Raw genomic sequence first — 21,053 nt, 5'->3', positions numbered from 1 at the left:
AATTGTTATCATGCATTGCAAACAAATATTTAATATAAATACAAACATATTATATATCTAAAAGATAGTTATTTCATATCTCATCAGTGAAATACGTATATATTTCAATGGTGTTTGTGTTATTAGTAGTTTCTATCACATTGAAAGCAATGTGGCCGTATCTTTCCGATTTTCTAGTAGAATCAATGAACTCATATGACCGTCCCCATAAATAATGAGGTGTTTTATTATTCTTTTTAAAATGAGCTCCTTTGCACAAGTTTTCTTGCATTTCAATGCTCTTATATGGTAACGGAATATCATATGTAGTGGACAAAGTTTGGGATCCTACAAAAGTCTTAATAATTGGTGGAACTTTGAGAGAATAAATTGACATAACAAAAGTAAACTTGTCTTTAAAGCCATCAATTGCTCTTAATAATATTTTGGAGGATCCGAACATTCCATTAAGTCCAGTTCTCACCATATTCTCAATTGTGAAAATTTTAGTTGAATTTTGAAAAGAAATGGATGATTCTATATGTTTTGACTCTTTCAGTTGTTTCTGATCAATTTCTGATACAGTGGTTGAAGGGAATAAAAAGATAGAAAAAGGAGTCAATAATTTTCTTTCAATTGCATAAAAGAATGAAAATGACGGATAGAAATCTAGATTTGAGTAAAAAATATACTCACAATCTGTCATCCATGCTGCTAAATTCACGAGATATTGATTATCTTTGAAAACTTTCCATAAATTTAGCTGACGCATTGATACATTATCAATACTATATATCTTAAGGCGATTTCTGATATTGTGGCTTATATTAAGAGACTTTGAACTTAATAAACGTTCATTACTTGAAGAGCAATAGAAAAGAACAAACTGGAGTGGTAAATCAACTAGTTTGTCAATCATATAGCTATAATAGTTGTATAATTTTTCAAGTTGTTGGATTTGTGTCGAATTATCTTGATCTACAAAATTAACTATTTCTGCGTATGGTTTCTTACTCATTTTGTGGTTCTCTTTCATCCATTTATATAATTCCTCTACTTCTTGCCTGTTTTTTTGTTGAATTTTCTGTGAATTATTCAAAATGATTTGAAAATTTAAAAAAGGAAAAGGTTTTAGCTGAGAAATTTCCGATCTATAGGAATTTTTATCGTTCATCATGAAGATCATGTCTTTGGCCAAAGAAATCGAGGAAACAAAATTATCCGAAATATTTGTGAAATTTGGGATTGTTTGGCTAATTCCGATTGTATACTTGTACAAATTATCATATTCTTGCGATATCTGGTCTGAATAGTAATAAGCACCAATTAAATTTTTATCAAATAGAATCTGATAAATTTGTGTCTTTTTCATCATAGTTTTGGAATTAGTAACGATCCTTATTTGATATTTGAAGTAATATTCATTCAAATTTGCTATTATATACTCTAATTCGTTCTCTGTAAAAGCATCTTGAATAAGGTAGATATTTTTGATTGGAATCCTATCTAGAGCTTCATAAAACCATAGACTAAGTAAGTTAATATGTTGTGGCTGCTTTATTTCGATAACAGATTCGTTATTTTTTTGTAATTCATTTACTAGAGCTTTTCCTAATACAAAAGCAGATCCTAATACTAATGTATAACATTTTGATTTATTGATAAGGTCATATTTAATATGGCAATGAAAATAATCTTCTTTATTCGTATGCGAAAAGCAATTTGGGAAATTTGTATCGGAATGTGTAAAATCTATGTGTTCAAAGCATTTGTTTGAAGTATTGAAGTCGAAAATATATTTATTTGGATTTGGTTCGAAATTTAAGTTCAAATTTTGAGTTTTTTTGATGAAATATTGCGAAAATAGCCATAATATTATCAGTGAAATAAACACATATATTCCATTTCGGAGCCTTGAGAGTTGAAGGCCCGAAAATGAAATCATTTGAAAAGAAGTGAAGAGATAACATCACATTTCAGATATGTCTATGTGTGAATTAGTATAGTATTTGCTTCACCAATCATGTTTGAAGGATTGAACACTACCTTAGTCATCAAAACATGAAGAAGAAATCATATTACTTTGCTCATTATCAACAAAGTTTATTTTCTATTAGAATGTGAACATCACTAGATATATAATTCTAAAACTTTAGTATGTCAAGGTCGAACACACCCTAAACCAAAAATTAAATTCAATATTATTTAGAAAATTTGATAGAAAAGGGTAAATTTTCTTGCAGAAATAGAAAGTATATATTGTAAAAATAGTTACTGTGGAAGTCCCTAGTCCAGGAATACGATTATTTATCTGAAAAAATAAAATAATCGTCTGACAAGGGTAAATTTATTTCTTAACCATTATGTTTATTATAAGAACTTCTTATTTAAAATCTTTTTAAAAATTGTGATGAAGTAAACCTTTGAAAAATTCTCTTAAAATTAAATCCAAATTTAAAGAGAAAATTTGGATGTTTTTATAAGTTACATAAAAAAAAAAAAAAAAAAAAAAAAGGTAGTGGGGCTTCCAGGCACTTCGTGCCCTCTAGCCCCCCGTCACTTTTCTGTCACTTTTCAGGAAAAAAACATTTTTATTATTATATATAAATGAATTTTACAAAACCACCGTTACCGTTCTTTGGAAATAAGAGTAAATGTAAAGATATTATATTGAGAGAACTTAAGAAACTACCGAATGGTCTAACATTTGTAGATTTGTTCGGTGGAAGTTTCTATATATCTCATTTGTGCCATACTGTATTTCCTGACTCAAAGATTATATGCAATGACTTCGACAACTATATGGACCGTCTCAAACATATTCCAGACACAAACAAAATATTGAAAGAGTTAAAAGAAAAGATTCAGATAGGTAAGATGGAACGTATACCATTAGATAAGAAAAATATTGTGAGAGAGGTTTTGAAAAAAGCAGAATATATAGACTGGGATAGTATATCTGCTAGACTATTATATAGTGGTTCTATAAGAGTTCATGACATTGAAACACTTATGTCAAAAGTTTTATATCTTAACTATACAAATGTTTTCAAAGAGGACATAGAAAAATATATTGAGGGTATAGAGTTTGTGAGATGTCATTGGACAGAGTTGTATGAAAAATATAAAGACAAGGAAAATGTTTTCTTTATAGTGGACCCGCCGTTCTATAACACATGGGATTTTCAATACCAAGTAGACTGGACTTTGAGAGACTCTTTAGAAACTTTAGACGTTATACATAACCATCCATGCTTTTACTTTACATCCGATAAAAGTGGTTTGGAAACCGTTATGAGATGGTTAGAGGACATACATGACTATGAGTTTATATATGACAAGATAGAATATGAGAGAGGTCCTATAAACTGGAGAAAGTGTCACAATAAAGAAATTTTATTAGTAAGTAAATGTGGTTTGAAATAGGACTACTTGTTTTAGGTTTTTTCCATTGTGTCATTTATTTCTTTGACGTGGCAGAAAAGTACAGAGAATATGAAGATGAACCAATGCCTGCAAATGTTCAGCATATGTACTCGTAAGAGATATTTTTATCTAATATTAAATGGACGCACAGAACTTAGCGAATGCACAGCAACCTGGACAACCAAACCCAGAGAATATTCCAAATGAAGTTAGAATACAAAACTGCAATGGCAAACTATGGTCAAGTGCCAACAGATGTACAAATGCAAACTGCCATGTCAAATGACGCTGCGTTAGGTTTGCCACCATGGTATGCAAATATGAGATGGAAAGAGTTTTATACAACCTGAAGTGGGATATAAACAACTTTATGCAGATGACGCGAACACAGGAGTTGACCCAGAATATGTTTTCTACCAGAGGAGAAACAGAATGTATGAGCTCCTTAAAGAATGCTATGGAACTCAACAGGAAACGTAAGAGACTAGGCGGACATTAGATTTTTACATATAGTAAAATTTCTTCAGTAAATAGGAAACTTCTTTCGAAATGTTGGAAGAGTATATGGAATGGAAAAAAAAACCGTAGGAAGAGGAATTTGGAACGGAGTCAAAAATATTGGTAAAAGAAGTAGGTCAGTTTGTTGGTATTATACCTAAAGACCCTGAACCAGAAGAACAGCTCCTGTTATACAACAGCCTGAACCTGCACCACAGTCTAGTTGGCAACCAAATCCAACACCTCAACCGTATTAAAATTATATTTTTACCGTTCGATAGTAGTTGTATATGAGACTAAGTTCTAAGTAAACGCATGGTATAATGGAACTATTCTCTTTCTTCATCTGTTGTAAACCATACTTGAAAGTCTGAAATACTTCCACTCGGTTTCATATAGCTTTGTAGTTTTTCGTAAAAGTCATTGCCAAGCATAAAAAAGAGTTTTGGGCCCAAAAATGAAGCATGAACGATAATAGCATCTGAGTCGAAAACATTTTCATATGTTCCATTAGGGTTTCGACTTCATAAAAGTCCGGGTGTACTGGATATTCTGCAGGCTGATTTAACATCCTCAGAAACCTATACCATGCCAAGTTGTTATATTTTGTAGAAATATAAACGTCTTCTCCAAGGTCTTCTATTCTATTGATTTTAACAGTTGCATTTTTCCTGTCATAAATAATATCGAGATGTACTCTCCTTCGTCAATGTTGTACTGTTTTGCATATTCGAGATAATATCGTTTATTTTTCTTGAAAAGCTTGAAGAGTTGTTTCTAAGTTTACAAGCAAATTCACTTGTAAATCCCTGTTCAAATTTCTCATACGTACGTTTTTCCTTTGTTATAGTATCGAACTCAAAAGCGACCGTAAATGGGAAACCATGTATGGCTTCTGAAATGAACTTCATTCTACGAAAGCCAATAGCTTTTGTGACGGATGGGTCTCTTAACCATCTTAACGGGTAGTCAAAACGATAGCCTTCATGCTTTACGGTCTCTGTCTCAAACTTTTGACCGACATTAGTAAAAGTTCATCTAATGGTTTAGTTGTAGCAACTCTTGAATTTTCTTTTTCTATTGAAAGCATATTTTATCTAGAATAAAAATGTCGAAAGATATTGCTTCCATAAGAGAAATACAACACAACCGACAACTCATTATACAAGCTCTAAATAAGAACACAACAAACTTTTCAAACTATTCTAAGATATCTGAGTCATTGAAAGAAGGAAACTTAAAACTGACATTAAACCCAATGACAGACGAGTTTCTATTTCAAGACAACAAGAACCATACTGTTTGTATAAATCCAACAAAAGGAACCTTAAACGAGAAACCTATAGATGAACTTCTTTTGAAAGCAGATGTTGACAACAAAGCTGACAAAGAGTATGTAGACGATGCAATAGCAAAAGAAGAAGAAAGAGCTAACAAAGCTTATGCAACGAAAGAGGATGTTGAAAAGAAAGCAGATAAAACATATGTTGACGATGAGTTAGCATGTGTGGCTAGTGCGTTAGTGAAGAAGGCAGATAAGGAATATGTGGATGAAAAAGACAATGAAATTAAAGAAAGGGTTGAATGGTACCATGAACGGACATCGAAGATTTTAAAAGGTAAAGCCAATACAGGATGGGTTTCAGGGTGTTTAGACCTTAAAGCCGACAAGAACCATACACATACCATTGCAAATATTGCAAACTTACAAGAAACCTTAAACAGGAAAAGTGACGTTGGACATACACATACCATTGCAAATATTGCAAACTTACAAGAAAAGTTAGATGACAAAGCTGACAAGAACCATACACATACAAGTTTTACAACTGTTGCTATAGAAAATATTGCAGGAACGGTTGAAGAAACTGGTGGGGATGTATTAGATTGGAAACCTCCTAACTTTCCAGAAGGTTTAACATCGGATAAAAACATAACAACGATGAGATACATTAGATGTAGAGATGTTTATGTCATGGAGGATGAAAATAAAGTTAAATTCACTGCTCAAGATTTATATGACAAGAAAGCAGACAAAACAGAGCTTCAAACATTAAAGACAGAAATACTTCAAACCATTTACCCAGTTGGTTCTATTTATACGTCAATGAACTCTACCAGACCAGAAGTAGTACTTGGTTTTGGAACTTGGACTCAAATACTCGAAAGTTTTTTGTATTGTGCACACACTCCAAAGAAAACAGGTGGAAGTAAAACGATATCTGTCGACAACTTGCCACCACATAGTCATTCTGGTACAACAAACTTTTCTGGCGACCATAGCCACTCATTAAGAGACCACCCATTATACAACTCAGAGTATGAAGCTGGCTATGACGTTTTATCTCCAGATTATAACCATTCAGCAAAAAAGACTTTTCGACAAACTGAACCAGGAGGAAACCACCAACATACTTTTACAACAACATCTACAGGACTAGGTAAAAAATACATGCCACCTTACATGACAGTTTGTGCATGGTATAGAAATGCTTAGTCGTCATTTTCAACTTCTTTAGCATATTCGTCAGGAGTTGTCTTATATTTGTTAGGAACTGTCTTTGAAAGTATACCACCTTGAACTTTGACAAGTTTGAAACGAGGTCTGACAATAGTCGTTTTATCTTCTGCTTGCAGTCTGTACATTTTGCCATGTTTGCCTAAAACTTCATAATATTCTCTTGTATACTTTCTTCTATTTTTACGAACACGAACGTGAGTACCTGTCGAGTTCCCATTGTTGTCATAGTCAATAGTATTTTCATATGGGTCGCGTTTAGGTATTTCTATTTTTACTTTGTCACCTTTCTGAAGTTTGAAGCCCGGCATTCTTTCTTGTTTGTCTCTTTTGACTAAATTGTTAAATATATAGTCTTTCTCTAAGTCAGGGTTGTTTTTCATTTCTTCGGGGGAGTGGTTTCCCAAACCTTTTTGTTTACGGTTATTGTAAATATTTAAAACTTGTCTCATCTTTGCCATGGAGAAATGTCTGTACTTGTCGTCATATGACATTTCATCTACCTCACCACCTTGTGGTTGGTTTAAGTCTCTTAAGATTTTTATACAACTGTCAATGACACCAAGAGCAGAATGGTTTTGGTCGACAATGAAATATTGGTTTACATTTTTTGAACGCAGATAGTTTTTAATATCGTCTGATTTGAAAGAACGTTCACAGTCAGATGTCAGTTTTGTTGGATGGTATTTGTCAACGAATATTGTCAAAGCAGTTTTCACATCTAAAATATTTTTGGACTGTAATGGTATGGCTTCACAGTATCTTGTGTTTTGACCGACAAATATTAGCCAGTATGGAGGTCCATCTGTTCTAACTCTCGGAATGTTTTCCAAGATATCCATAAACCAAGCATTTGGTGTTGAACTAAAGATTTTTACCATGAGTGCTTTCTTTGTTGCTTTAGAAACATACGGGTCCTTGTTTGGATTCGTCATTTTTACCCCATAAGAAATGGGTTTATTTGGCGCATTAGCAGGAGTTGCATCCAGATTTTTGCCCGCAGTGGGAACAATAGCCAGAGGTGCATTTGGAATTGGAAGGAAGATTTTGAGTACATTAGGTATACTTAAAGAGAAAGCACAACCTATTATACAAACTGTACAGAAAGGTTGGGATGTAGCACGAGATGCAGCAAATCTTATTCCAAATCCTGAAACAAGAGGAAAAGTTCAAGGATGGATGGACAATGTAGGAAGACAAGCAGGAAACTACTATAACAAAGCAAATGACTACTATAACCAAGCAGGACACTACATGGACCAAGGTGAAAGATTCTTTAACAGAGGATATAACCATGCACAACAGTGGGTAAACAACAACCAACCGCAACCGCCTCAAACTTGGGGAATGTAAATTTTTTTACTGAGATGAAATGAACAATACAGCATTGAGACAAATGGGTTCAAGATGGATTTGTCGACTTCCAGCAGTTACACAACGTGTTTGTCAAGTTCTTCCTATACCTCAGGAAGTTTTAGACCGACTTAAAAAACAACAACAACCAGTTGAAAACAAACCAAACTAAAATTTTTTACTGAGATGAAATGACCGAAGAAGTTGAAACGGTAGATTTGACACCACAAACAAAAAGTTCAGAACCATTGTCAAAACCTGTCAAAGAACTTACAGATGAAGAGAAAAATTCAATAATAGAAAGTGCCAGGTCTGGAAATACAAACCCTAACTATAAAGTCACTTTTCATAGAAATGGAACGGCTAGTATCTCAAAAAAGAAACAGACTCTCACAAATAAAATATTGAAGTCTGAAGGAGCTTTCGAGACAACAGATGGAAAAGTTTACTTCACTGACCAACAGTTCATTATAGAACATCTCATTGACTTAGAGTCGAAATATTCTAAACTTTACAACAAACACAAAAAGTTGAAAGGAAAACAAAAACAAATGGCATATGATATTTACGAAGATGTTGACAACACAACTGTTCCAGCAAGTGAAGTAAAGTCAGGTGAACCGAAAAGTGACGAAAGACCGATAGAAGAAGGGGAGCCAAAAACTGAAGATAAACCAAAACCAAAGTTTAGTTTCCAAACTAAACCAAGTCAACCTTCATTAGCTGGTATGGGTTGGCGTCAAAGACTTATGGTAGCTGGTGGTTATGTTAAGTAAAGGAAAAAACATTTTTCAAAAAAATATTTTTTTATTTTTATAAAAATGCCCCCATATAGAATGGATAGAAAATCTGCTAGAATAAAAGCAGAGTTGCAAAGATATGGTTGGAGAGTTTCGAAGAATTTTAAATATAGGAAGGGAAGACCCATAAAAGTCTATGACAAATTGTCTGGTCTTCGCTACGAAATGGATTTGGAAACAGCACGTGCCAATTATCCAAACAGACTAGAGAGGTTAGAAGAAGAACGTCTTATGAACATGCCTTTCAATGTTACTGAGCCACAAGTTGAAGGACACGACGGCTTTGCCAGATTCTACTGGAAACATGACGAACAATTGCATCCTTTGAGAAGGAAAAAAGGAAAAGGTGAAGACGCACATGCTCCCATGGAAAGAACAAGATATGCATATGAAAAGTATCGTGAAGTTAGAAGTCAAATTACATCTGGTCGAACCTTTACAGTAAACTTTGACGAAGGAAAGAACAAAGAAGGCTTCATGGGTGTACTTGCTGCCATACAAGACGGAAATAAGAAAGGATACAATCTCAGATTGACCATAACAGATTTGGATGGTCACATTTACTATGCAAATGGCAATGAACAAACAGCTGCAAAACTTCTTGACGCTTTCAAGACTACAAAGAGAGAACAAATGGTTGACTCCGACTCAGACATTTTGAATGCAATTGAAGGAATTGCAAGTGTCAAGTTCGAATGGTACCAACCTAACCCTCAAGCAGTCAGACAACATGCTGGATACTTCCCGTTCATAAATAAGTCTGACATTGACTTGACAAGGTATGGAATTTACAATTCAATTGAAACAATTGTCAATGAACCTTGCATTCTTACATGTCTCAGGAACTCTGGTCTTGTTACAGAAGAGAAGATGAAGTACCTTGAGTCATGTGTGAAGACAAGGTACATTCTCAGAGGTCAATTGGCAAAAATTGCACCGTTGGCAAATGTCAATATCCGAGTCAACATACCTACAGCTAAAGGTTCTTCACATGACGACTATGTTGTTGAGTTCAATTTACCATGGTTGAAGATTGCAATTGTCCACAACCACTTCATGTTGAACGAAAGTCTTACAAACCCATTGTTCGGAAAAGGCAAGTGCAACATTGTCAGAGCTGTAAACATTCTTTTCGAGAAAGGTTTGTTGGAACCAATTCCAGATGACAAGCTGACAGAAACTTTTGTACCAAAAGACGAAACAAACTTTTCACTGTTAGCAAGACCAAAAGTTGTTCCAGACAAAGTTCTAGTACAAAAGAAGTACACAGCTCCAAAAGGAGTTGGATTGTTCGGATACCAACCTGAACCAGAAGAACTTCCAATGAGGTTGCAAGAACTTCAAGATGCTATAAACAAACTTCCATTGAGAAATCCAATCGACGTCAAATTGTATTGGAGAGCTTCTGAGTTAGGTCAGAAGGTTTTATATGAAACAGGTTGCTTTGACGATGTTTATGAGATAACAGGAGAAGTTTCTCAGAAGATAAGAGACTCGCTTGAATTTCCAAAAACTGGACCAATTGGTTGCGACAAGTTCGACTCAAACGAAAAGATATACTATGTCGACCTTAACGCTGCATACATGAGGTTTGTCCAATATATTCCAACTGGAATTCCAAACGAAGATGGTGAGTTCCCAGGAAGGAACTATACAGTTGGAAAAGTCATACAACAACTGTATGATATTAGGAAAGCTTCAAACCCCAAACTTGCAATGACACTCAAATTGCTTATGAATTCGACATGGGGATATTCCATTAAGAAACCTCAAGAGATGAAGAGTAAACATTATGAGAAGGTCGACAACTTTGTTGAAAGGTTTTCTCCTTTTGTTTTGAAATACGAATTTACTCAAGGTCAAGGTGGCTTAGTAACCACAGTAAAACCTATTGTCGAACATTGGTCCTATCCTCAGTTCGCAAAGGCAGTCCTTGACAACTACAACAAATTCTTCTCCGAAGTCAAATCGAAAGTTGTGGTTTACTATGAGAACATTGACGCACTCATGACGAACGAAGAAGGGTACAACAAACTCATTGAAATGGGAATGGTCGGTGAAAAGATGGGTCAATTCAAATTGGACAAAATTTTCACCGAAGTTCATGTCCTCTCCAAGCGTAAGTATTGGGGTATACTTGAAGACGGCACAGAAATAAAACATTGCATGAAGTAAAAAAATTTTTATTCGAATTTGAATTTAAATGTGGGGAATTCTTGGTCTCAAACTCATATATAACCTGTTTGTCTGTATTTTCGTCGACTATGGCACGAGACACGAACATTGACCAAACGGACAAAAAGTGTCATTTCGGATGGTCCCGCAGCCAATCGCATTCGAGCACTTCGAAGAAGCCTTACGTTCCAAGGGAGAGGGTGTCTGGTGCAAGGCAGAGGTCATGAGACTCTACGAGCAGTACATCCTCAATGCCTGGGAGGACAAATCGTCCTTGGATTGGCAATTCTACCAACTCCTCTGGGACGACCTCCTACGCAACTGGGATGACGAAAGAGTCCAATTCAGGGGTCAGGAACTACTTGTCCAAATTCTCATTAATTTAAGCCGCTTAACTAAATAAACACCTAAATTTACTCGGGGTTTCCCCCTAAAATAAAATTTTTTTACTCTTAGAACCACTCGAGGTTCTCCTTACGGTTGTTGAGCTTGTCACCGTCAATGTTCTGACCCTCGTCTTCTTGTCTGGATTTGGAACCCATTGAATTGCGACAAGCTTGCCCATGGAGATTGAACCGCGATTCCGAAGGTTAAGGTTCAAGTGTCCCAAGTTGTTGAGGACTGGGGTTAGAACCTTGCCGGTCTCCCTGTGCGGATTTTGTATGGGTAGGGTTGGGAAATTTCGTAAGTGTCATCGGCAACAAGGGTTGCCCAAACTTCCTCTTCTTTGTCTTCTCTTCTTCCTCTTCTTCCTCTTCTTCCTCTTCTCTTGATAATACTTCTTCAATTTGGTACTCACGAATTACGGTGTTGGAGGTTCTGTCCTTTCCGAGTACCTTCCAGATGGCATCTATCTCTTCGAAGAAACGGTAGATGAGTCTGGCAAGGTCTCGGTTCTCTCTCGCGTAAATGCGCAAGGTTTCCGTCAAATCGTTCAGGACTTTCTCATTGGAAGCTTGGTTCATGAGGAACTCACCTTTAAGTCCCTTCATCTCTTCCATAAGACTACTTTGGAGAGTCTTAACGGTGTTTGTCAGATGAGCTTTCAAATTCAAAATTTGAATTTGAACTGGGCGCTTGTCTGGCAACATTGAAAGGACATCTGCCATTGTGTTCGGCTTCGGTGCTTGTTCGGACATCGAAAAAATGAAGTGGTTTGAGAATGGCGGTTTTACTTCAAAAAGCTTGTTATGACAGTTATGTCATACAACAAGTTTAAAATAATATCTTGTTCTTCTTCTGAACGTTTGTTGTCTCTTCCGATAAAAGTTTCGAACATGAGAACCAAAAAAACGTTTTTTGAGATTGCGGAAGAGTTCAGGCAAACGTTCATATTCTGGATATGTTGGGAGCAGTTCAAAACATCTGAGCTGACTTTCGGACAAAATTGGGACAATGTCAGAAAATTCATCTTTGGTCGGACTGCTTGAAGGTAAGTCCCTTACATGTAAGTAGCTCTGGTAAAGTCTTCTCATTTCTGCTAACTTTTGGAGTATAGCTTCGTAGTTTAGAAGTTTCAATTTTAATTGTTTATTCCACTCTTGACATCTAAACGGTAACTATCCATGAGGTCAAGAGTAGCTTTGGTAGCTTTAAGTGGAGCTATCTGTTCCTTGACTTGTGCAATTTTGGTTGCAATTGTGGTTTGAGCTCCTTCAAGTTCGCCGTCTATGTCGTTCTCAACGCCTTCAACCATGGCTTGAAACTCTTCATCGGTCCATTGAGATTGGTGTGGGACGAATTTAACTTGCTTCATTCAAAAAATGAAAAAAATGTTTTTTACTCAAAGCGTGCCATATAGATGTTTACTGTAAAGGTACGATGTCGCCTTCTGTGTTTATGAAGAACGCCTGACCCGAGAAGTGTAAGAGTCCTCTGAGAATTTGGGCAATTCGTACAGTTGGGTTCTCTCTGTTTGGAAGTTGTAATCCACGGACGCTTTGCAAAGAACTTCAAGAGGGTTCTTTCTTCATCTCTTTTATGTCGCTACAGGAGTGTTTTCTGGTATTTGCAGGACAATTCCGTGTCAATTTCAATTTTTAAGCGCACCTCTTCCAGACACCCAGCCTGCAATGGTCCTGTTTGACTTCAGATGGCTCAGGTAGTTCCTAACTAGCTCATTTATCTCTATAAGGTAGATTGCCTCATCTGCTGGGTCTATGTCGGTCATTGTTTCAAGACAAGTCTTTTACTTTTTCAAGACAAGTCTTTTTATTGTTCAAGACAAGTCTTTTACTTTTTCAAGACAAGTCTTTTACTTTTTCAAGACAAGTCTTTTACTTTTTCAAACAAGTCTTTTACTTTTCAAGACAAGTCTTTTACTTTTTCAAGACAAGACCCGTTATTTTTCAAGAAATTTTTTGGTGTAAAGTTCTCAAATTTGAGAACAGTGGTCTTGATTGAAGACGATACCCGTACTTTTTCAAGACTTTTTCAAGAGTCTTTCACTTTTTCAAGACAAGTCTTTTACTTTTCAAGACAAAGTCTTTTACTTTTTCAAGACAAGTCTTTTACTTTTTTCAAGACAAGTCTTTTACTTTTTCAAGACAAGTCTTTTACTTTTTCAAGACAAGTCTTTTACTTTTTCAAGACAAGTCTTTTACTTTTTCAAGACAAGTCTTTTATTGTTTCAAGACAATGTCCGACGTACCACCAACCGAGTCCATTCCCAAGCCAGAGGAACCTAAAGCACCAGCCCCTGCACCTCAGCAACCTCAGTTCCAGCAAGTACCTCCGTATTACTACCAATTTCCACCTCAATGTTACTACCCACCACAAGGCTTCCCGAACTACCCTCCTCAGCCTATGCCTTACTGCCCTAACCCTTGGATGTTCATGTCAAACCCTCCACCCCAATTCCAATTCCAATCTCAATCCAAGAGAGACCAAGAGTTCGAAGAAGGTCTGAACCGCTTACGCAAAGAGTATGCTACAGCTCCAATGGAAGACGACAGGCTTTCAGTCTCTTCCCTCAAATCGACCGATTCGACTCGTACCACAGATTCGGTTCGTGACCGTGAAGACTACCTCAAGCAGTCTGAGAGACTCTTCATCCTACAGCCATTTACAGTTGGAGCTCTCAAGAACATGCGCAATTACGAAGGTCAGACACCAGCTGGAGACCGCAAAACAGACGTACTCGCAAGAGCAGTCCAACTGGTCAAGACAAAGACCGAGATAGTCGACTTCATTCTTGCAGCTTGCCCATACAAGTAAAAAAATAAACAATTACGAGTTAAACTTTTTATTCTTTCTTTTCTGAGTTGTTTAGAGCTGGTTTCTCTTGTAGGAACCTTTCGTACTCTTCCATGGTCATGTAATTGCGAATTTGGTACGCAATTCCAGGTTCGTTGTTTTTGAACCTTACGTATGTAACGCTTCCATCCTCCTCAGGGAAGTAAGCTGCTAACATCTGACCAAGTTTTCTCGGTGACTCGGAGCTCATAAAAATGTCACTTTTTTAAACCTTAAGTTTTTAGTCTTATTTTACCCTTTGTTTACCCTTTGTTTACCCTTTGTTTGTCAAGGTAGTATTGGAGTGCAATTTCTCCAAATTCTCTGTGTCGGAGTTCTTCAAGCATTTTTCCAAGGTGTACCTGGAGAACTCAAAGAAGTTGTCAAGAAGATACTGCCATGCTGCTCTTCTGAGTTCGTCGGTATTTTGGAAGTGTTGCACCTTCGAGTCTTCGGACATGAAAAAATAACACTTTTTCTATTAAACCGTTTTGGCATTTCTCATGAGTGAGTATAGTTCTGCCGAACCATTGGAAGAGAAGAAGTACCCTTGCTGGCAAAAGACAAAAATAGTTGCCTTAGTTGTCATTGCAATTGTACTCGTAATTGAATTCATTGTACTTCTCTTCACGTACATAAAACTCAGCAATGGTATTTGCTTTAAGAAGCTACCATCTTACTAAGACTAAACACTTACATTTTTCAAGCTTGACTTTTTACAATTTGAATTTTGTTGCTGAATTCAGCAAAAATATAATTTATGTTAGAATGTTAGATCTAACATGTTTTCTAACACGTTTTCTAACATGGTCTAAAACTCTTGAATTTTCATGAATTTTACACCAAAAATATAATTTATGTTAGAATGTTAGATCTAACATGTTTTCTAACACGTTTTCTAACATGGTCTAAAACTCTTGAATTTTCATGAATTTTCCCGAAATAAAAAATAAAATTAGTTTTATTTTTTATTTTATTTATTTTTTTTATTTTGTATAAAAGACATGATTTCAACAATCGGCACAACAACAATTCAAACAACTACAGCACCAAACTCGCTAGTTATGAATCCAACATCTATGTTAGTAGAGATGAAAAGCTTCATTCCTTCTTCATATACTTTCGAAACAAAAATCCAGAAGATAAAGCAAGAACTTTTAACAAGTAATTTAGACTGTAGTGCGAAAGATGAAACAAATGAACAGTATCTTTATGAAATGCAGGACATTATTGACCATTTACCCAAATTGCCTGAAATCCAACAACAAAAACTAACCATTCCCGAATTTGACGAAATAGAAGTCAAAGCAACCGACTCAGTAGAAATAAAGAAGTTCATACGAAAGGTAAATTATGAATTCCTTGGTTTTCATTGCAACCATAAGGTTATGGACAAAGATTGCGACATGGTATATAAGAACATCTCTGACCTTTACAAATCCGAAGAATTTAAGACCTACGACAACTTTGTTTCGTTAGTTGCAAAATGTGTTTGGGAAATAAGAGATAAAGATAGTAGGGGTAAGGTATGGAACGAACAAATAAAACCCGCTATGTTCGAGATGAAGAAAACCATTGACGCCTTGGTCATACTTGCAGGTAAGGTTTCAGAATATAACGCAAAAATGAACCCGCAATGTTCAAAATGTAAAGCAGCAATGAGGAAATATAACTACTCCGTCAAAGAGATAGAACGTATGCGAAACGACTATGCAGATTTAAAGAAAGAAGCAAAAACCAGCAGAAGATAAAATGAACATGTTAGAATTTCTGAACAAAAACTATCCAACCGCTAACGATTTCCTTCTTTCAGATGTCAAGAAGAAATATAAAGAAACCTTCGGCATTGTTAAAACATTCGATGTACTGACAGAAGAAATAGAAGCTACGAAATTGTTTAGAGTCATGAACCATCGCAACATATACCATGTAAAACGCTTGTAAATAGTTATGTTAGAAAACATGTTAGAAAACATGTTAGATCTAACATTCTAACATAAACATTATTTTTATTGAATTCCGTATGAAATTTCATGAGTTTTGTATGTTTTAGACCATGTTAGAAAACATGTTAGAAAACATGTTAGATCTAACATTCTAACATAAACATTATTTTTATTGAATTCCGTATGAAATTTCATGAATTTCCTCATATGCTTGCTTCCCTCGGAAAATCGTGAAGAACAGCGAGTAATGAAAAAAACGCAGTCGCCAAAACTCATGAAAACAGTGAAGAACAGCGAGTAGTGAAAAAACCCTGGTCGCCAAAACACTTACATTTTTTACGCTTGACTTTTTACAATTTGAACTTTGTTTGCGTAGATATGAATTCTGAAAGAAGTATGAGGGTCTTGTATGACTTTGTACTTCTCCCATAGTTCATGTCTGTCAAACTTACCTGCCATGGACTCTTTCATAAGTTCCATGAAATCGTCTTCGGACAATCCTGGGAAAAGTACAATGTCAGTAAGTATTCTCTTTACATCCTTACTTAAACTCTTGGCTGTCTGTACACAAATGACAACAGAGATGTTAAAGTGTCTGAGCTTCTTAAGAATTCGACACATGTCTTGTTCTCTGTTCTTTAACAAAGGATGAGAAGCAAAGTCATCTAAGATAAGAAGACATCTGTGAGGGTAAGTCTTCCAATCGTAAGATTGCAATTTCTTCGAAATGTATTCTATCTCTTTCTGTTTGTTTCTGAAGTGTTTCTTCTCTAATATTCTCTGCATTTCCTCATTAGGGTCTTTAAACTTCGAATTTATATACTCATTTATAGCATTGTACTTCAAAACTCTTCTTTGGTACTTCTTTATCCAATCTAACAACTCAGTATCTTTTATACATACTAACTTAGACTTTTTTATAATATCTTTGAACGAATTTACGGTTTGGTCAAATTGACCAGAAGTACTACAAATGACAACTAACTCATAAAATGGGTTCTTCTCATCTAGTTCTTGTTGTTGTGCAGCCATTTTAAGATAAGTGAAAGTCTTACCCGACCCAGGTGGTGCGATTAGACCTGTTATACCATTCTGAGCAAATAAGAACTTGTCATGTATAGGTTTTATCTGAGCATTTTCTAACTTCCTCTTGTTCTTCTTCAAAACATTCTCAAATTTCTTGTCAATGTCAGCAAACTTTTTTTCTAACATATTTTTAGAAAAATTAAAATTTTTATCTTTTAGAAAATGTCTAGCGATTTCGCTATCTATATTCGAGACAAACTTTTTGACAGCAAAACATCTGTCGACCATAAAATCTTACATAGTGTAAACAAGAAAGGTGAATTTGTTCTAAAGTTCTGTTTCTGGGAATATGACAAGAACCATAAAACATTACAAAGAGCAGTCTTAAAATTTGTCAATGACAGACTTGTTGACAGAGATGACACCGATTGGAAAGATGAAGTCCAACAAAAGTTCTTAGAATGCAAAGAAGACACATGCGCTGTTCTTGAAGATGAAATAGAAAACAGAATAGATGAGCTATTACAGGACAAAGAACTTTTACAGAAATATGGTTCTGAGAAATTTGACATAACTCCACCAGAAAAGAAGAAGAAAGGAAAGAAAGAGAAAAAAGTAGAAGAGAAGAAAGAACCTGAACCAGAGAAAAAGAAATTTGACATGTAAAAATAAAATTTTATTTTTAGAACATTTCTGGGTCAATGTCAATGTTCTCTTCCTCTTTAGGAGCAAACACTGGTTTAGACTCTAAAATCTTTTTACCCAATTTACCTTGAACTTCAACTATCTTAGACTCATAATATTCATAGTCGTCTGCTTTCTTTGGTTCATAAGGTATAACAAGTTTGTATGCTTTGCCTTCTTCGAGTTTTGAGAACTTTCTGTCAAAATTTTCTTTGACTGTCAACATACCGTCAATGTCTAAGTCTTCAAATTTCGCACCATTTTTAGTCACAATAGCAAACTTAACTGGTTCGATGTTCCAAACTTTGCTGAATGAAGACTTTTCAAAATGGTAGAAGTAAACATTCAAATATATGAATGGGTCTAGTTCTTCTTTAAGTCCTGACATATATTTGTTGACTGAAATATATTTCGTCATCTTTTCTATCGGATAAAAAAAATATTTTTTTTTAAAAACGTTTTAAAATGGTATGCCATATAGCTTCTTGAATTTGTTAAGATGTATTTGAACGTATTTTCCATCTGTATCTCTAGTGTTTACATAAGCATAGTCTTCCTTAGTAAAACATACTTGTAATTTTCTATAGTTTACACCGGTATAAAAGTAGAAAGAGTCTTGTTCTTCGCTATAGTAGTAAAACTCAAACGTGTGCTTGCCATAGTCTGTAATTTCAATTGCTTCATCTTCTAGTTCGTCGACAAATTCGAATACAATATCTCCAAATTTGCTTTTGTTCTTATTGTTTTCAGAACGAGTAACCCAACGTAAGTTCTCAAGTCTATTGTCGTTTCTTATATGGTTTATATGGTCTACAAAAGGTAAATTGTTAGGATTCGGTATAAAATGAGTTGCAATGACAACATGTTTAAAATAGTGTTTTCCACTCATACTCATCCTAGCATATCCGTTTTTCCTCCCATCCGCTTAAAACTCTTTTTGTCTCTTGTTTCTGACTTCAAATGACTCACAACAGTGAATTTCATATTTCTCATCTAACAAACAAGTTTCCCAACGGTCTTCTCCAACAAACTCAGCGTACATTTCAAATAAAATAAAAAAATATTTTTTTAAAATTTACTCAGAAAAATTTTCTTTGTATATACGCCGTTCTGAACATCTAAAAGATTTTTGACATTTGCCAAGAATGTTCGTTTAGACGCTGTCATATAACCATACTCTTGGCAATATTGTTTATATTCATCGTACAATGACCTTTCATCTAAACACTCAAAGTTAGTCTCATCTATAAACAGTTCATAAACACTCTTGTTTGCTTCTAACAATGTTTGTCTTTCTTCGGTATGTGGAATTTGTCTTGGATTGAACTTTGAAATATCTAATGTCATGAAATATGAGAACAAGTGGTTGTAAAAGTCAGATGTCAAAGTTTCTGACAAAGCGTCAAAATATTCTGTATCTTGCATATGAGAATCTGACGTTCTGACAACTACATATCTTCTGTCAGAACTTTCTAACTTCATCGGAACAACATTGTTTGAAACCATGACGAAGTTTGCAACATTTTCACAAACTCTTTGGTCTTTATATTTTCTTTCAACAACTCCAACTTTGTCTGTTATAAGACTCTTCAAAGCATCTGAGTTTAAAACTTTTGTTGTATCTATACTTTGAAGTTCGTTACATACTATAAGTTTCATATTCTCTATTGAAGAGTTAAATTTACCGCAGATGTTTTCTATGTTTGTCATATTCGGGTTCGAATAGCCCTCTAACAGTTTGCATAAGATATCTGTAAAGAATGTGTTCTTACCAGTTCCTTGTTTTCCAATTATAATGAGAGCAGTTTCATTTTTAGCACTTGGATGTTGTAAGATGTTTGCAAACCAACATAAGATATACTCATAGACTCTTTCGTTTCCATTGCATATAATTTCTTTGACATGGTCTAACCAAGCTTCTATAACATTTTCTTTCCATTCTACTTGTTCGTATTTATATCCAGTGAAGATAGAATAGAAGTTTGGAGATGGTGTATAAAACTTTATACCACGAACTGAAAAATCTTCTAACTTTGACAATAAGATATCCCAAGCATCTAACATCTTCATACCAACTTGTACGACTTTTATTTTCTTAAGTTTCTGTTTACATTCTTGTTCTGAAACTATTGTCGCTCTTGGTTTGTTAAAGACTACATCCCATTCTTTCATAACATAACATTCTGGGGCAGAGTCGACATAAATGACTAAACGTTTCAAATTCTCGACTGCTTTGTTATAGTCTCGAAATGGACACATATTTCTGAATGCTTGGAAGTCATAAAAATCTGAAACATCTATTCTGTACATTTTTATAAAAATAAAAAAAATATTTTTTTTATTCTTGACTTTGTTGTTGCATTTGTTGCATTTGTTGTTCTTGAGCTATTTGTTGTTGAAGTTGTTCTGTGTAATACAATACTTCACCAGTTGCATCTTCCAATTCGAAACTTTCTGCCGTCATTGACAAATACATAGGACATAAAAGTTTTACAGGAACAAAGTTTGCGTCAACTAAGGTTAAGTTTATGTTTGCCAAAGTGTTTGAGTTCACTAAGGTTGAAAATTCTGCATTCGAATGAACAATAGGCAAACCAGCAGAGAAAGTATTGTTTATACGCATAAGTATCTTTTGGTCATAATAGTTTCTGTCGACATTCGAATAACACTTTGAACCTAAGTTTGAAACAATATATAAGATTGGTGTGCTTAATGTCAATGGAATAGACATTCCTTGTATGACACCTTTTCCTGTTATAGGAAACTGTTGTAGTAAAAACCAGAAATAAGTTTTGTATTATAGCTCATATCGTTTATAGTAAACTCAGTCGGACATCCAAACATAATGAAACCTGCTCTAGTTGCAGCACATGTTACATCCGTCCTTAAAGTATTAAATAAGTCAACAAAACCTGTTGGTGGTATATCTGAGTAAGTATCTTCAAAGGAGTATTTTTTACCATTCACAACAATAAAGTCTTCTGGTGTCAAAAGAGCAAAACAGGCTTTAGTCGTCATTGTGTTTAAGGTCAGTTTACAATATCGTCCTTGAGGACTTTGTAAGTTTGTTGTTATAGAATTATATGACTCAGGGTTTTTAGTCGTAATAGTATAAACCACTATGTCTTCTGCCATTTACTTAGCAAACTAAATTTTAATGAAATGTTGTGGTCGTCAAATATTTTTATGACGTCTGGGAAACTATATTTTAAGTTCAACGTTTCACCTCCTTTCATAACGTATATCTTGTCAATGACATTATATGAAACACCACAGCAAGCAATGTCGGGTTCTATTTCTTTGATGTTTATATCGTCTGCCTCTGTCAAAAGTTTCAATAGTTCTTTCAAAACTTCATGAGGTGCAATGACATATGAGTTCACTTTTACAGGGTTGTGTTCGACCAAGTTTAAC

The 21,053-nt window shown here is 35.0% G+C and overlaps 14 protein-coding genes and 2 pseudogenes across 16 annotated transcripts, besides 1 other annotated feature; 8 read left to right on the top strand and 8 right to left on the bottom strand.

The window, feature by feature from the left end:
• Nucleotides 1-19: 19 nt before the first annotated feature.
• Nucleotides 20-2,151, bottom strand: TVAGG3_0626130 (uncharacterized protein; the record flags this gene model as incomplete). The annotated part of the gene is made up of 1 exon (XM_001300272.1): nt 74-1,015. The coding sequence occupies one exon, from the start codon at nt 1,013-1,015 to the stop codon at nt 74-76; it is 942 nt and encodes a 313-aa protein (XP_001300273.1).
• Nucleotides 2,152-2,469: 318 nt separating this feature from the next.
• Nucleotides 2,470-21,053: part of a mobile genetic element that runs on past the window's edge.
• On the top strand, nt 2,587-3,405 carry TVAGG3_0626120 (phage tail repeat-like family; the record flags this gene model as incomplete). Its single annotated transcript, XM_051240574.1, has 1 exon — nt 2,587-3,405. One exon carries the CDS (start codon nt 2,587-2,589, stop codon nt 3,403-3,405), a length of 819 nt encoding a protein of 272 aa, XP_051087161.1.
• TVAGG3_0626110 (uncharacterized protein) lies at nt 7,373-7,685 on the top strand (the record flags this gene model as incomplete). Its single annotated transcript, XM_051240573.1, has 1 exon — nt 7,373-7,685. A coding segment is annotated over one exon (313 nt), but the record flags the coding sequence as incomplete, so codon positions are not given.
• Nucleotides 7,794-7,946, top strand: TVAGG3_0626100 (uncharacterized protein; the record flags this gene model as incomplete). Its single annotated transcript, XM_051240572.1, has 1 exon — nt 7,794-7,946. The coding sequence occupies one exon, from the start codon at nt 7,794-7,796 to the stop codon at nt 7,944-7,946; it is 153 nt and encodes a 50-aa protein (XP_051087159.1).
• On the top strand, nt 8,611-9,463 carry TVAGG3_0626090 (uncharacterized protein; the record flags this gene model as incomplete). Its single annotated transcript, XM_051240571.1, has 1 exon — nt 8,611-9,463. A coding segment is annotated over one exon (853 nt), but the record flags the coding sequence as incomplete, so codon positions are not given.
• Nucleotides 10,889-11,152, top strand: TVAGG3_0626080 (uncharacterized protein; the record flags this gene model as incomplete). Its single annotated transcript, XM_051240570.1, has 1 exon — nt 10,889-11,152. One exon carries the CDS (start codon nt 10,889-10,891, stop codon nt 11,150-11,152), a length of 264 nt encoding a protein of 87 aa, XP_051087157.1.
• TVAGG3_0626070 (uncharacterized protein) lies at nt 11,695-11,888 on the bottom strand (the record flags this gene model as incomplete). The annotated part of the gene is made up of 1 exon (XM_051240569.1): nt 11,695-11,888. A coding segment is annotated over one exon (194 nt), but the record flags the coding sequence as incomplete, so codon positions are not given.
• Nucleotides 12,289-12,505, bottom strand: TVAGG3_0626060 (uncharacterized protein; the record flags this gene model as incomplete). The annotated part of the gene is made up of 1 exon (XM_051240568.1): nt 12,289-12,505. A coding segment is annotated over one exon (217 nt), but the record flags the coding sequence as incomplete, so codon positions are not given.
• On the top strand, nt 13,387-13,965 carry TVAGG3_0626050 (uncharacterized protein; the record flags this gene model as incomplete). Its single annotated transcript, XM_001295916.2, has 1 exon — nt 13,387-13,965. The coding sequence occupies one exon, from the start codon at nt 13,387-13,389 to the stop codon at nt 13,963-13,965; it is 579 nt and encodes a 192-aa protein (XP_001295917.2).
• Nucleotides 13,994-14,194, bottom strand: TVAGG3_0626040 (uncharacterized protein; the record flags this gene model as incomplete). The annotated part of the gene is made up of 1 exon (XM_051240567.1): nt 13,994-14,194. The coding sequence occupies one exon, from the start codon at nt 14,192-14,194 to the stop codon at nt 13,994-13,996; it is 201 nt and encodes a 66-aa protein (XP_051087154.1).
• TVAGG3_0626030 lies at nt 15,201-15,927 on the top strand (annotated as a pseudogene). Its single transcript has one exon. A coding segment is annotated over exon 1 (727 nt).
• Nucleotides 16,266-16,647, bottom strand: TVAGG3_0626020 (annotated as a pseudogene). Its single transcript has one exon. A coding segment is annotated over exon 1 (382 nt).
• Nucleotides 17,178-17,621, top strand: TVAGG3_0626010 (uncharacterized protein; the record flags this gene model as incomplete). Its single annotated transcript, XM_051240566.1, has 1 exon — nt 17,178-17,621. The coding sequence occupies one exon, from the start codon at nt 17,178-17,180 to the stop codon at nt 17,619-17,621; it is 444 nt and encodes a 147-aa protein (XP_051087153.1).
• Nucleotides 17,638-18,027, bottom strand: TVAGG3_0626000 (protein of unknown function, DUF4108 family; the record flags this gene model as incomplete). Its single annotated transcript, XM_051240565.1, has 1 exon — nt 17,638-18,027. The coding sequence occupies one exon, from the start codon at nt 18,025-18,027 to the stop codon at nt 17,638-17,640; it is 390 nt and encodes a 129-aa protein (XP_051087152.1).
• On the bottom strand, nt 18,715-19,145 carry TVAGG3_0625990 (uncharacterized protein; the record flags this gene model as incomplete). Its single annotated transcript, XM_051240564.1, has 1 exon — nt 18,715-19,145. A coding segment is annotated over one exon (431 nt), but the record flags the coding sequence as incomplete, so codon positions are not given.
• On the bottom strand, nt 19,173-19,949 carry TVAGG3_0625980 (uncharacterized protein; the record flags this gene model as incomplete). The annotated part of the gene is made up of 1 exon (XM_051240563.1): nt 19,173-19,949. A coding segment is annotated over one exon (777 nt), but the record flags the coding sequence as incomplete, so codon positions are not given.

Source organism: Trichomonas vaginalis, chromosome III, assembly GCF_026262505.1.
Source record: "Trichomonas vaginalis G3 chromosome III, whole genome shotgun sequence".
NCBI lineage: Eukaryota > Parabasalia > Trichomonadida > Trichomonadidae > Trichomonas > Trichomonas vaginalis.
The sequence above is the reverse complement of the archived record's forward strand: the minus strand, read 5'-3'. Positions and strand labels throughout refer to the sequence as shown.